Below are 15,380 nucleotides of genomic sequence, written 5' to 3' on the forward strand. Positions count from 1 at the left end.
TGAACCTTCAATATATGCATGCATTTTTCTCACAATTTTCTCACAATGAAGCATTTTTCTTAGTGTAACATTGAATGCATTTTTGTCATCTGATCTTAATAACACCATGAAATTGAGATTCTTTTGTCATATTTTGAGCCTGATTTCTCAGAGCAGACTCCATGGGCCGAATGGCCTAATTCTGCTCCTAGTCTTATCTCTTATGAACCAAAGATTTTTGCTTAACCTATCAGCCTGCTTTCGTGAGCAAATGGGGCTGGCTTTGATGGGGCATCTTGGGGCAAGTTGGGCCAAAGAGCCTTTATAAGTCAGTGACAATAAATGCTCATTGGCACTATGGGGGATATGAGAGACTCAGCTGTTAGTTGGGCTTGCATCGTCACCTTAGATCCATCCGCAAACTCATGAAAAGTGAAGCTAAATGAAACAAATTCCAAATTAAAAGCTTCAGCTATTAAATATGTGCAGGGCAAGTCATTCCACAGTTATTATCTCTTAAAAGAGCACTGAATAGAGTAGGAATCTTTGGACAAGAAGAAAGATGCAAATACTGAACAGGCCATTCACTTTGTTTCCTGGTGATACTAAAATATAAGCTGCACTAGGAACCACTCCCAGTATTTTGATGTAAATATCCAATGTGCATTGGAAGAACAAGGATGTACATGATGAGACAAATTAAGAAAACAAACAGAGTTGGTATTTGGCTTTGACATCTGTCAGAGGTTTTTCAACAATTATTAATTAAATATTTTTCATAGTGTGAGTGTTGTACAGGCAAAGTTAGTTATCAAGCCTCTGAACAGTCCTACCAGAAGCTAGGCTCGTGCCTGGTTCACCTCAATCCCACTGCAGACATTGGACGTTGTTTCTGTAACTGGTGCACTACAATGCTGAGAACTAGATTCTACGCTCTGTATCTTCCCTTTTGCTCTACCTGTTGTACTTGAATTAATCTTGACTGCATTTATGTATTGTATTATCTAATCTGACTGGGTAGCATGCAAAACAGCTTTTCACTGTAGCTCAGTACACCTGCCAATAATAAACCTAACCCCATTCCTAAACCTAAGAAGCTGAATATAGGTGTACAAAATCATGAGAGGAATAGATTTGGTAAACACATAGCGACTCTTGCCCAGAGTAGGGGAGTCGAGAACCAGAGGACATTGGTTTAAGGTGAGGGGGGGAAAGCAAGAACCTGAGGGATAACCTTTTTACACTAGGGATGGTGGGTATATTGAACGAGCTGCCAGAGGAGGTAGTTGATACCCAGGTAAGTGAGTGGTAGTGTTGACTGAGGGAAGAATGTTGGTCAGGAGACTGGGGATGCCTTAGTAAATAGTGCTTCGGCGATATTCCTGTGATTATGTTGTGCAATGGTCCTTAAACCCACAAACCTCTGACAAAGAGTAAAGAATGCTCCCAGCTGATTCCCCAATGGAATCAGGAATTTCAGCTGAGGCATCACATGTAAGGGCAGGGCTGTCGGAAAAGTACAATGCCAGTCCAGTGTCTCGACATCACGTCTGTCGACCGGTGTGGAGACGGAAAATTGTGTGATTCAAAATGTGGTGACGGGTGGATGCATTGCATCTACCTATCTGGGCCTGTCTATAACTTGATGTTGAAATGCAGCACAAACCATAATTGGTCTGTTTATGAAATGTTTTGAAAGTATGTCCTTGGAACGTTTTAAGGATCATGATGAGGCTGCAGAGGTTGTTTAACTTCACAAAGAGCCAAACCTTATGGTTTGGGACAGGAGCATGTCATCAAATAATTTGTTTCTAATTTGTCAGAACGTGTAGGTGAACAGTTCGAAAGGTACTTTCTTCTCCAAGTGCTCCTTTACTGTGCAATTATATTTCGTTTTATTTAGTTTTAAAATGCTTATTTCCCATTTGAAAGCAAAACTGTAATTTGTGACTTAAATTTCCAGCTGGCGAGGAGGAGTATATCTACATGAACAAGGTTCTACTAGAAGAAGCAACTGCAGCTGAGAAGAAAACAACAGAGAAAGGCAAGTAGACCATTGGCAACAGTGTTTCACAATGACAAGACATTTGTATTTACGGTTTTCTGCACCTCATCTTTTAGAAGGTTATCGTAAGATTAAAAGACTTTGGGCATTATGATCAGTCTGAAGAAGGGTCTCGACCCGAAACGTCACCCATTCCTTCTCTCCAGAGATGCTCCCTGACCCGCTCAGTTACTCCAGCTTTTTGTGTCTACCCATGATATTTAATGCATTGTCCATTGGCCAGTTGAGGATGCAGGGAAGTTAACAAAGCATGACAGACAGCGTGTGCAGAACAATAAGGAACAAAATAGACTGCACGGCCTTTCTATCTTGCTTGAGAGGGGAAGTCTACTTTGCATTGAACTAGATGGCACTCACATTTGTGACAATAATTACTGTCTGAAGAACGGAAACATCACCTATCCATTTACTGCACAGATGCTACCTGATCCACTGAGTTACTCCAGCAATTTGTGTTTTGCTTAAGACTCTAAAATCTCCGTTTTGCTCAAGACTCTAAAATCTGCAGTTGTTTGTATCTACATTTAAGTGGCAGCTGAGGTCTGGAAGTTGGATGAGAGAGCATATGGGCATAAGGGGTACCATTCGTATACAACTACTGTCTTCTTAAGGGATTACCTTTTATGATTCGGTGTAGATAGGAAAAGAAGAAGAGGCTAATGTTCAGCACCTTTGCTTGGTGGAACCATCAATCTGAGGAATAAGGTCTCTTAAAACACTATGGTGTTTTGGTGGCAACGATTTACACAACTTCTCATTAGCTGTGGCTCTCAAGTGCTGACTGTGAAGAGTTCCCATATTACCCTTCATCGACAGTGACATCCCAAAGGGGAAAATGCAGTTGGTGCTTTTTTAATGTAGCTGTAGAACTTCAGCTGACAAAGCCAATATGGAATCAGGTCAACTATCCAAGGCAACTATGCAATGGCAATCTGCCAACTTCCAGATGAACTAATCTAGTAAATTAATGGAATCTGGTGGCTCCTTCTTGCACTAGGATTATAACCCTTTCTAATTGGCTAAATCTGCAAGGCATGAATTAAACAGAGAGGGTCTCCTTGTACAGCTTGTAAAACTGTAACAGTACGTCCCAATTCTGATTCTTGCCCATCTGTTTAATAAGTACATGTGCATTCCTAAAGACCACATGTTCCTAGATCCAGACAAACAGAATCCTCTGGATTGATTTCTCACAAGTTAATTTGAAAACTCCAATATGGTAAAGGTTTTCAGCTTGTGCAAAATACTCAGTTCTGTCAAATCAAATGCACATATTTAGCGGAAGAGTTAAGAAATTCATAACTTTTGCAATGACCTTTTTAGATCTACTCCATTGGTGAAGTAGGGTCATTTAGCGACAGTTGGCAAAGCCAAAGAGTCATGGAGTCATACAGCATGTAAACAGGCCCTTCAGCCCAATGCCCACACTGATCAATGTGTCCCATCTACACTAGTCCCACCTGCCTTCATTTGGCCCATATCCCTCTAATCCTGTCCTATCCATGTGCCTGTCCAATTGTTAAACTATGCAATAGTCCCTGCCTCAACTACCTCCTCCTGCAGCTCATTCCATAGACTCACCAGCATTTGTGTGAAAAGGTTATCTCTCTGATTCCTATTAAATCTTTCCTCCTTCACCTTAAACCGATGTCCTCAAGTTCTCGATTCCCCTACTCAGAAGAGACTCTGTGCAACATCCCAATCTACTCCTCTCATGATTTTATAAACCTCCCAGAGAACACCCCTCATCCTCCTGCGCTCCAAGAAATAGCCAGCCTGCTCAACCTCTCCCTATAGCTTAGACACTCAAATCCTGACAACATCCTCGTAAATCTTCTCTGTACCCTTTCCAACTCGATAATATCTTTCCTGTAACTTGGTGCCCAGAACTGAACACAATACTCTAAATGCGGCCTCACCATCATCTTATATAACTGCAACCTGACTTCCCAACTCCTTTACTCAACACCCTTGCAAATGTATACACAATAGATTGCATATGTTGGCTTGGATCGCATGATGGCACACTTTCTGTGAATAATAAAGATGTGGGCTGAAGACAGACTTCAAAGTGTAGCCACATGGGATGGTACCGCAATGCCATGGTACCGTGGGAGTGTAGTGCTGTGGAAGCAGAGTGGGAGAGCAGTGATGGGTTGTGGTGGTGGAAGACACATTGCTGAAAGCAATTGACGTTCTAGACAAGCAGAGGGGAGAAGGCAGTTGTGGGACCAGGCTTAGGCTGCACCACTTTGCAAAGTTAAATTAGATTGTCCTGATCATTCTTTATTTCTGAATTGGGCCCCTGGAAGTACATGTGTTGTCAGTATATCAACCAATTTCATTAGCAGAAGAATCTTAGATTTTGCAAAGGCTTTCATCAATGTTCAACGAGCAGATGTTTTGGCACTGATTAAGAACTGTTCATATTATATGGCCACAGTCTCTTCCTTTTGCAATATTGTTTACTGCAGGCCAATAACCACTTGCTTTGCAACTCTGTCATTCTGGTTTGATTGCCCAAAGTGCTTCCTTCAGAATGACTTGAAATCTATTAAAAAAAAATCTGCCGAGGATGACAATACTCCAGCTGCAGGCTCAAATCATCATATCAGGACAATAAATGCTAGTATAATTGTTGTGGTTTTGCTTTTTTAATGGAAAATGCAACTGCTTCGGCCAACTGCAATTATTATCAATGAACAAAAAACAAAGCAGACGATTATCAACTCTATAGTTGCTGACAATGGTGTGTTGTTTCCACTGGGGTGAAATTGTCAACTAACTTAGCTATAAAATGGCAATCTTGTTCAGCAACTCTTACCGTTATACTGAAAAGAAAACAGAGGCATTTGAAGCAGTAGCAACATTAAAAATTCAGAGCCAGTTAATTTCCTCTCCTTGGTTTTATTTTAACCCCTAAATTACAAACTCAAGACTTCTCCAATTAGAATTACAGGATTAATTCTCCAATTAGGATTCTGTTGTGGTGCGTAGTCCTGTGAAGAAGAGGCCTGTGGATTGATGCTTCATCTGGAGATCAGGTCTCTTGAAGACAATGGGAAGTACCAATTGAGTGGTGACTGAAATAGTCACTTTATGGTTAGTGACAGCACTGAGTAGAGGTACCAAGTAACGTAAAATACAAGATAAATCACTCACCACCGATTATATACTTTCAAGAACAGCGGCACAGCATTTAAACCAGTTGCTTTGTGTTATTTGGAATGAGATAAATTGGGTTTATTTTACCTGCTCTTTAAGATGCATTGGTTCTACTTCTACTGGTTATTATTTTTACTAGAATATAATTTTTTTACAGAAAGCTGAACAATGCTTCCCCCCTTCTGTCGTAGTGTAGACTGACTCCCCTCTTCCCCCCCCCCCCCCTCCCCCCCTCCCAAATTCTATGGACATCCCCAATCCTTTCCACTCATCACTTTAATTTCATGTTTCATGTATCTTGGGATAAATAAAAATTCTATCATATTGTAATGGTTTCCTTTTTTATTCCTTATCAATTTATTGCAGCCGTAAACAACAAATCTAATCTCCCGGCATGTAACTCGTATGACCAGAGCACATCACCATATCTGAAATATCATTTCTAGATCAGAAGCTTCCTTGGAACTGCAACTGGCATATCTCAAATGTGTTGTAATTCAAATGGAAAGAAAAACAAATGGGTGGTGTCGTGCTTTAAGGTCTCTGAGCTGATGTTGATGGGTTTTGAATGAGATAAACCGTGAATTAGATAAACACCAGCAGCTTCAGAACATGTCACACTTTATATCGTTACATGAATGTATGTAAAATTCTAAACCTGAGGAGAAATCTGTTCCAGATATCCCAAACACAAAATACAGAGCAACTTAAAATTGCTTTTGAATATCTGCAACTTTGACATTCATAATGTCCCCTACATATTGTAAGTGTGATTTCATGAGCTACTGTCAATGGTTGCTAGCAGCCGTAAAAGCAACTTCCTCTGAGCAAATGGAAAAACCTGAATTCTTGCCATCAAAGTCTTAACAACCAGTTCGTTGAATGGGCGACTCGATGAGTTAACACTTTGTTTTGTCACCTTTGGGAATTGGGTTCAGATCAAGTTTTAATTGACTGAATGAAGTTGTGCACTGAGTGCAGGTCACAAAGGTCCCACATGAAATGAGTTTGGGCTTTGTCAGTTTGATTCCTGCTGAGTGTTGGCCCATTGCCTGAAAATTGGCACCAAGCTAGCAATTGCTTGGAGAAAAAAATACAAGGATGACTAGTGTGGGAAATGGAAGCAACGCACTGATGCAGTGGAGAATAACTGTCCTTCTCATGTTCGAACAAAGATGCATTGTTGGGATAGGATCAAGGGAAATTCATAGATGCCACACCTGACCTGGGAACATTCAGACAAAAAGATCCAATTGCTCGAATGACTCAGCAGGTCAGGCAGCATGCCTGGAGGACATGGATAGATGACGTTTTGGGTCAGGACCCTTCTTCAGTTTGACGAAGGGTCCCGACCCGAAAAGTCCCGATCCATGTTCTCCAGAGATGCTGCCTGACCCGCTGAGTTACTTCAGCACTTTGAGTCCATTTTTGTAAACCAGCATTTGCAGTTCCGTCTGTCTCCAGGATTATGGGATTCTTGCAAAAAGGACATTTCTCCATTTCTCAACAGTGACATCTCTTTTCTTGATTTCGAAGTATTTGGAAAAATTAATTACCTGGTTCAATTTGTACAGTAAAATTAATCGGAGTTCCATTTTAATGCAGAAACAAGGAACTACAGATGCTGGTTTCAAAAAATAATACAGAGTGCTAGAATAACTCCGCGGGTTAAGCAGCATATCTCGAGGACATGGATAGATGAAATTTCAGGGGTCAAAACCTTCTTCTGAAGAAGGGTCCTGACCTGAAACGCTACTATCCATGTCTTCCTGAGATGCGACCCGACCCTGTGAGTTCCTTCAACTTAGCGTTTTTGCTCATTTCAATGACCTTGATTTGCTGATAACAATAAGGCTTCGCTACTAGTAAATGTTCCAGTGAAACACTTGAGTAGGGTACTGAGTGAGTGATAGCAGCACAGTCAGAGATACCAAATTTGAATGTTATGTTAAATTGAGCCCACATTCCCTCACAGGTGAACACGCCAGATCACATCCTATCATTTTCTAGCAACTCTCCCAATAACCTGGCTAATATTCAACCAAAATCACAAATAACCATCATGTGATTTTATCTCATACCTATATGAATATTGGATGCTATGTTTTCGCCAATAAAAAAACAGAAACAATGGTTGCAAAGCACTTTGAGCATTTGTACAGTATTTTATGTTTTTCTGTTATATTTATATACAGTCACTCCCTGACTTACGTAAGGGTTTTGTTCCATGAACCCTTACGTAAGTTAGATTTAATGTAAGTTGGAATCACTGTTCCCATCTCCTGCGTGAAATAATTCACTGAGAGTATTAACTGTCTCAGAGGCGTCCAGCTGCGCCTGGGGCACTTTTTGTGGTGTGTGGCCTTCTGGGTAGGCAGTGCCGCCATTGCCGGCTTGTTTCTGAAGTAAACTTGAGTGATAATACAGTGTTGCGGAAATTACAGACTGCCTTGATTGCACTACGGACTGCGAATAGAATTGTTTACGTCAGTGCGAGTTTCTGTGAGTCGCCTATTGTGTAAGTTGGGGAGTCTATGTAATTTTAATAAAGATAATTCATTTTAGAGTTGACAGAATTTTAGACTCTTGATTCATTTTGATTTTAGCAGCACATGCCAAACACTTATAAGAAATTGCTGCTTTCAATTCCTGAAAATGGGCTCCATCTTTGCTGAATTTGGCAACTGCACTAAAGTTGGAGTGTGGTTATGGTGAGAATATAATGACCCTATAATACCACTCCGGGGATTAGAAACAACTTGATCAGAGCCAGGAATATCACTCTGTAACAGGTCTGAGGCAATCTTAGAACCTAGTGATCGATAAAATATTCTTCACTGCTGGAACTGAAGCAGTTTAATCACTATCTGTGAAGAGCGTGTACGCAAAACCATTTTGGATACAGAGCCTTCTGAACTACTTGAGGCCATGTAAAATATATATGTGGCTGAGAGGTGCTGATGGAATATTATCTGTATCGTCTCTTAGTATTTTTACATATCTGACATATTTTATTCTTTAGTATAAGAAAATAACTGCAGATGCTGGTACAAATCGATTTATTCACAAAATGCTGGAGTAACTCAGCAGGTCAGGCAGCATCTCGGGAGAGAAGGAGTGGGTGACGTTTCGGGTCGAGACCCTTCTTCAGACTGATGTCAAGGGGGCGGGACAAAGGAAGGATATAGGTGGAGACAGGAAGATAGAGGGAGATCTGGGAAGGAGGAGGGGAAGGGAGGGACAGAGGAGCTATCTGAAGTTGGAGAAGTCGACGTTAATACCACCGGGCTGCAAACTGCCCAGGCGAAATATGAGGTGCTGCTCCTCCAACTTCAGATAGCTCCTCTGTCCCTCCCTTCCCCTCCTCCTTCCCAGATCTCCCTCTATCTTCCTGTCTCCACCTATATCCTTCCTTTGTCCCGCCCCCTTGACATCAGTCTGAAGAAGGGTCTCGACCCGAAACGTCACCCACTCCTTCTCTCCCAAGATGCTGCCTGACCTGCTGAGTTACTCCAGCATTTTGTGAATAAAAAAATATTTTATTCTTTGCTGGAACTAAAATATTAGGCGGAAGAGCAAAGAATGTTGGTTAATATGGAAAATATGGTCATAAAGACATTAACTAAATGGCTAATACTTTCAATAATGACAAACTGCTGCCTTACCAAAAAATATATAGATAATAAAGAAAGATCTACTCTTGTATAGCATTTTCACAACCTCAGGATATCCCAAAGTGATGAACAATCAATGAAAGATCCAAATGCTGGAGTAACTAAATGGGTCAGGCTGCATCTCTAGAGGACATGGATATGCGATGTTTCTGGTCAGGACCATTCTCCACACTGGTTGTGTGAGGGGGGAAGTGGGGACTTGGGGGAGAAAGCTGGAAGAGAGGTGAAGGCTAGACAAAGCCTGGCAAGTGAAAGGCAGACACAGGTTACCGTGGGGTTAAACGGTAAATGGGTGGACAAAGGCCAGAGATGGGAAGAGGACAAAAGGCTGAGAGATAAGGAGATGGCAGAAGATAACACGGGAAGGGGTAAAGGTTGCTGTTGGTTAGTTATCTATGAAGCACTTTTGATGTGCAATCATTGATGTAGTCCAGGAAACTTGCCAGTCGTTTTGCTGAAAACATACTCCCACAAACAGCAAAATGACAATGGATGAATAATCTCTATTTTTGTACAGCGAGGTCCACATTAGGGATAAAAATTGGACCAAGGATAAATCCCTTGTTCTTCTCCAAACTAGTGCCCTATGATTTTTTACTTGTACCTGAGAGAGTTGCAAGGAGTAGGAATGGGCCACTCGGCCCCTCAAGCCTGCCCTGCTATTTAATGCAATCGTGGCTAATCTATGCGTGCCTCAGTTCCTCTCTGTGTCAGTCATTGGTGTTGACAGGGCCTTGGATCCAAGCAATGTCGGAAAGATGGCACCACTCAATGGGCAGTACTCAGTACTGCACTGGCATGACAGACTACATTGCTCTGATCGGCCCCCTTGGAGTGGGTTTAACCACCAATTCTGAACCCAGAAGTGACAGTGTTGCCAGCAGAGCCACACCTGATACAAGGGCATCACTCCAAGTATAAATCTAATGATTAAATAATGAACCAAATTGTACTTGAGATAGATACAAAGTGCTGGAGTAACTCAGTGGGTCAGGAAGCAAACAGGACAGGTGACGATTCGCGTCGGAACCCTTCTTCAGACAGCCTATCTGTGTTCTCCAGAGAGTCCAGAGGAAAGAGTTCTCCAAGTAATAGTTTTTAACAGTGTAGGAAGGAACTGCAAATGCTGGTTTAAACCGAAGATAGACACAAAAAGCTGGAGTAACTCAGCGGGACAGGCAGCATCTCTGGAGAGAAGGAATGGATGACGTTTCGGGTCGAGACTCTTCTTCACAAAGTGGAAGCCCGTGACTTTCAGTCTGAAGAAGTGTTTCAACCCGAAATATCACTCATTCCTTCTCTCCAGAGATGCTGCCTGTCCCACTGAGTTACTCCAGCTTTTTGTGTCTATATTTGGTATAAACCATCATCTGCTGTTCTTTATATCTGTAAACTGTGTTTGATGTGGCTTGCTGCCATGGTCGTCTCCATCAGTGTACCCACCCTGTCCCCACACCCAGACTATTCTGGCACAGATGCTTCGGTCCAACTGAACTGGGCTATCTGATGCCACAGACCGACAGGGGTGCGTCGCCCGTTGACAGTTCAGGACCCACCCTGGGTGGCCCCACCAACGTTTGGCAGCTGGCTGCACACAGCAAGACCTCCTGTCCAACTCTCTGAAGATTTGTGAGACTGTTACAAACTCTAGATCGACACCGAAAGCTGGAGTAACTCAGCGGGACAAGCAGCATCTCTGGAGAGAAGGAATGGAGAATGTTTCAGGGACGAGACCCTTCTTCAGACTGAAAGTCACGGGCTTCCACTTTCTGAAGAAGGGTCAGCCATTCCTTTTCCTTCTGATCTCCAAACCAGGAATCCTATTTCAAACAAATAGGTTATTTCTTTCTCACACGGATTTCACAGGGGCAGGTTTGCAAAACCAAGTTCCCATATATTCTGCACTCTGTATCTTTCCCTTAGCTCTACCCATTGTACTTGAGTTTGACTTGATTGTATTTCTGCATAGTATTATCTGATTTGATTTGATAGCATGCAAAACTGTATTTCGGTACACAATAACCTAAACCTGTGATTTAAATTCGGCACACGGACGATAAGCTCATCCTGGACTTAAAAACATAGAACAAGGCGGCATGGTGGCTCAGCGGTAGAGTTGCTGCCGTACAGCGGCAGAGACCACGGTCAATCCTGACTAAGGGGGCTGTCTGTACGGAATTTGTACCTTCTCCCTGTGGGGTTTCTCTGGGAGCTCCGCTTTCCTCCCACACTCCAAGGATATACAAGTTTGTAGGCTAATTGGTTTCGATAAAAATTGTAAATTGACCCTAGTGAATGTGGGATAGTGTTAGTGTGCGGGGATCACTGGTTGTGGACTTGGTGGCCCGTAGGGCTTGTTGCCGTGCTGTATCTCTAAACTAAACTAAAGTAGACCACAGGAACTGGCACTTCAATCCATAATATTGGCTGAACATAATGTCAGGATAAACTAATCTTATCTGCCTGCACATGATCCCTATCCCTCCATTTCCTGTATGTCTATGTGCATATCACAATAGCTTCTCAATCTGCCTCCACCACGACCCCTGGCAGTGCACTCCAGGCACCCACCACCCTCTGAGCAACAAACTTGCCCCGCATGTCTCCTTTAAACTTTACCCCACTCACCTTAAAGCTATGCCCTCTAGTCTTTGACATTTCCACCCCAGGAGACCTGGTTCTGGTTGACTATCCTATCTATGCCTCTTACAAATTATATACTTCGATCAGCTCACCCGTCAACTTCAGTCATTCCAGAGAAAATAATCCACCTCTTCTTGTAGTTGATACCCTCAAATCCGGGCAGTATTCTGGTAAACCTCTTCTGCTCCCTCCGTATCTTTTCTGCAAATTGGCTACCAGAACTCCATGGAATGCACCCAAATCAACGTCTGTTGTCCAGGACTTCCTTATATGTGAGTGGTTAAGGAACTTAATTACAGACATTATTTAAATTTGAAGTAATGTATGTTGACTTTGCAATAGAGAACTAACCATCAAACCCCCACCCCACCCCCCCCCCCCCTTTTACCTCCACCCTCTCTTCCGTGTGCCTGACCTGGATGTACACCTATTGCTCACACCATCCTGCCTCTACCTCCCCCACCCCCCCTTTCATTCACTTCCACCCACATTCCTTCCTCTGGCCTCACAATTTATGCTTCGTCTCTCCTTATCTCACAGCCTTTTGTCTCCTTTTCATTTCTGACTTTTGTCCACCTATCTGTCAATCAACCACCCTCCCTCACCTGTATCCACCTTTCACTTGTGCAGAAAGGAGCTGCCGATGCTGGTTTGTACTAAAGATAGACACAAAGTGCTGGAGTAACTTCAGCTGGGTCTGAAGAAGGGTTCCGACCCGAAACGTCACCCATCCTTTTTCTCCAGAGATGCTGTCTGACCCTCTGAGTTACTCCAGCACTTTGTGCCCAACTATCACTTACCAGGCTTTGTCCTGCCCCCAGCTCTTTTCCAGCTTTCTCTCCCTAACTATAATCAGTGCGAAGAAGGGTCCCGACCCAAAAATGTCACTTATCCGCGTGTCTCCAGAGATGCTGCCTGACCCACGGAGTTACTCCGACACTTTACTTTGTGCAATAAAGAATGTTGGAGGAACAGTGACTGGTGCCACAGGGTGGTGGATCATGGAATCACACCTGTAGCCTTGTACACTGCCAAGCTCCTCAGTAGGTAAGGTATTCTCAAATGTTTGTAGATCGAGCAGGAATTAAGTACAGCCTGGTTTAACTGACCAGTGTTTATAGTTCATCGCACTGAATTTTCCAGGATCTTGCTTCCGTTCTCTTACATGCTGTGAGCACTTTGATTTGGAAACAGGTTTGTTTCAGGTTAGTTTCGAGATGCAGCATGGAAACATGCCTTTCGGCCCACCATGCTGACCATCGATCGCCTGTTCACACTAGATCTATTTTATCACACTTACTCTTCCACTCCCCACACACTTGAGGCAATTTACAGAGACCAATTAACGTACAAGCCCGCATGTCTCAGGGGTGTGGCGGGAAACTGGAGCGCTCGGAGAAAATCCACACGGTCACCAGTTACCTCAGAATATCAAGATGCCGCTTCATGGAAAGAAAACATTATCAGTGGTTAACAGTTTGATCATATTATCAACCATGACTGAAGGGATCTCCTGAAGCTACCTGGTCTGGCCAGAATTGGTGGACAAGGAAAGGTGGTTCAAGGAAAGGTTTTTTTACGTTGCAAACTTCTGTTTACATAGCGAAAATTTGTTGGAAGAGATGGAGGTCTACAACAGTGCTGTTTCCAACATGCTGTATGCCAGGCTGGCAATGTAGAAGAGATTAAAGACAGCAGGAAATCAAGTAAATGTATCCTCTGTAACACAGCCGTTCTAAGGCCTTTGGTGCATTTTGCAGAACCAGAGGCTAGTTGTTGAGCATGTGAGGGGGAGTAGGCGGCAGGGGAAAGGGGGAGGATATTGGTACAGATGGGATTGTTCTGTTGAGTGGAACAATGCTGCAGCGGCAGAGTTGCTGCCTTACAGCGCCAGAGACCCAGATTCGATCCTGACACCACTACGAGTGCTGTCTGTACAGAGTTTGTACGTTCTCCCTGTGACTGCATAGGCTTTCTCCGGGTGCTCCAGATACATTACACATCCCAAAGGTAGGTAGACACAAAATGCTGGAGTAACTCAGCAGGCCAGGCAGCATCTCTGTAGAGAAGGAATGGGTGACGTTTCGGATCGAGACCCTTCTTCAGACCTTCAATTTAAACCAGCATCTGTAGTTCTTTCCTACACATCCCAAAGACAAGCCGGTTTGTAGGTTAATTGGACTCTGTAAATTGTCCCGAGTGTGTGTAGGGTGATTGCTCGTCAGCGTGGACTCGGTGGGCCGAATGGCCTGTGTCCACACTGTATCTCTAAAACTCAACGCTAAAACTGACCTGGACTGAGGAGTCTCTGTGCTGCATTAAGTAAATATGTCGACATTCTTTGCAGAAGCAGTTTATGTCTTCAACAATGAATTTTCATTAAGCAAGTGTTAACAGGATTAAAGAAAAATGCAGATGGGGTAAAATGCAGACTAGTCGACAATTAAATAGTAGAAAATGCTCGAAGACTGAATTACACCTATGGATACTACATTCTGATTCTTGATGCACCAAAAATATCCAACCCACGAAAAAAATGGTTTGAACTGAATCGACATTCTTGATGCAGCACAAGTGTGACTGTGGAATGAATGCTAAATATCACAGCATGTGAACTCGATACTTGAAGCTCCTTTGTACTGCTTCGCTGCTTGTAGACCTCAACATGATGCAACGCAGGGAATTTGTGTACATTTGAACACGGGACCCATAATATAAAACCATCAATTCCTTTTGAAGAGGCCATTATTATGAAGGAAGGAGCTGAAGACATTAGCAAAAAGGAGCAATTATTGGACTTTGGTGCGTCGTAGCTGTTCACTATCTATATCAATGATTTGGATGACAGGATCAAGAGTAATAATTTCAAGTTGGCAGATGATACTAAGCCTGTTGACACTGTAGAGTACAGAAGGTGCAGAGAGACATCAGGAGATGTCTGAAGAAGGGTCTCGACCCGAAACGTCACCCATTCCTTCTCTCCCGAGATGCTGCCTGACCTGCTGAGTTACTCCAGCATTTTGTGAATAAATCGATTTGTACCAGCATCTGCAGTTATTTTCTTATACATCAGGAGATGTGACTGGATGGGTGAATGGGCAAGAACATGGCAAATGGAATATAACATTAAAAAATGTGAACTGTAGATAAATAAACTGCAGATAAAATGTGAGGCACAGATAGAGTAGACAGTCAGAATCTTTGTCCCAGGATGGAAAAATCAAATCCAGGCACTCCCCGATTTACATAATGGTTACATTCCATGAGCCCATATGTAAGTCAGATTTTACATACGTCAGAATCACCATCCCCATCCCCTACCCAAATAACGCACTGAGTCTGAAGACAAGTCTCGACTCAAAACTTCACATATCCATGTTCTCCAGAGATGCTGCATGACCCGTTGAGTTACACATGCACTTTGTGTCTGCCACTGAAAGCATTAACTGTCTCAGCGGCTGCATCCCGAGGCACTGTCTGCAGCGCACGGCATTCTGGGTAAGCACCGCAGCCAGTGCTGTGGAAATTACAAAGAGCCAGAAATGTTTATTTAAGTGCAAGTTTACATACAGTACCCTCCATAATGTTTGGTACAAAGACCCATCATTTATTTATTTGCCTCTGTACTCCACAATTTGAGATTTATAATAGAAAAAATCACATGTGGTTAAAGTGCACATTGTCAGAGTTTATTAAAGACCATTTTTATACATTTTTGTTTCACCATATAGAAATTACAGCTGTGCTAATACATAGTCCCCCCCATTTCAGGGCACCATAATGTTTGGGGCACATGGCTTCCCAGGTGTTTGTAATTGTTCAGGTGTGTTTAGTTGCCTCCTTAATGCAGGTAG

General features: G+C 42.8%; 1 protein-coding gene across 4 annotated transcripts in view; it reads left to right on the forward strand.

Moving 5' to 3' along the window:
• afap1l2 (actin filament associated protein 1-like 2) overlaps nt 1-15,380 on the forward strand; it is a 187,564-nt gene that overhangs the window by 105,516 nt on the left and 66,668 nt on the right. For all 4 annotated transcript variants that reach the window (XM_078413461.1, XM_078413459.1, XM_078413458.1 and 1 more), the window contains exon 3: nt 1,943-2,023. In XM_078413461.1, coding sequence (XP_078269587.1) covers nt 1,966-2,023 — 58 coding nt within the window. In that variant the 5' untranslated portion in view covers nt 1,943-1,965. The remainder of the gene's footprint in view (nt 1-1,942; nt 2,024-15,380) is intronic.

The sequence above is a fragment of the Rhinoraja longicauda genome, chromosome 16, assembly GCF_053455715.1.
Source record: "Rhinoraja longicauda isolate Sanriku21f chromosome 16, sRhiLon1.1, whole genome shotgun sequence".
NCBI classification, from domain to species: Eukaryota; Metazoa; Chordata; class Chondrichthyes; order Rajiformes; family Arhynchobatidae; genus Rhinoraja; species Rhinoraja longicauda.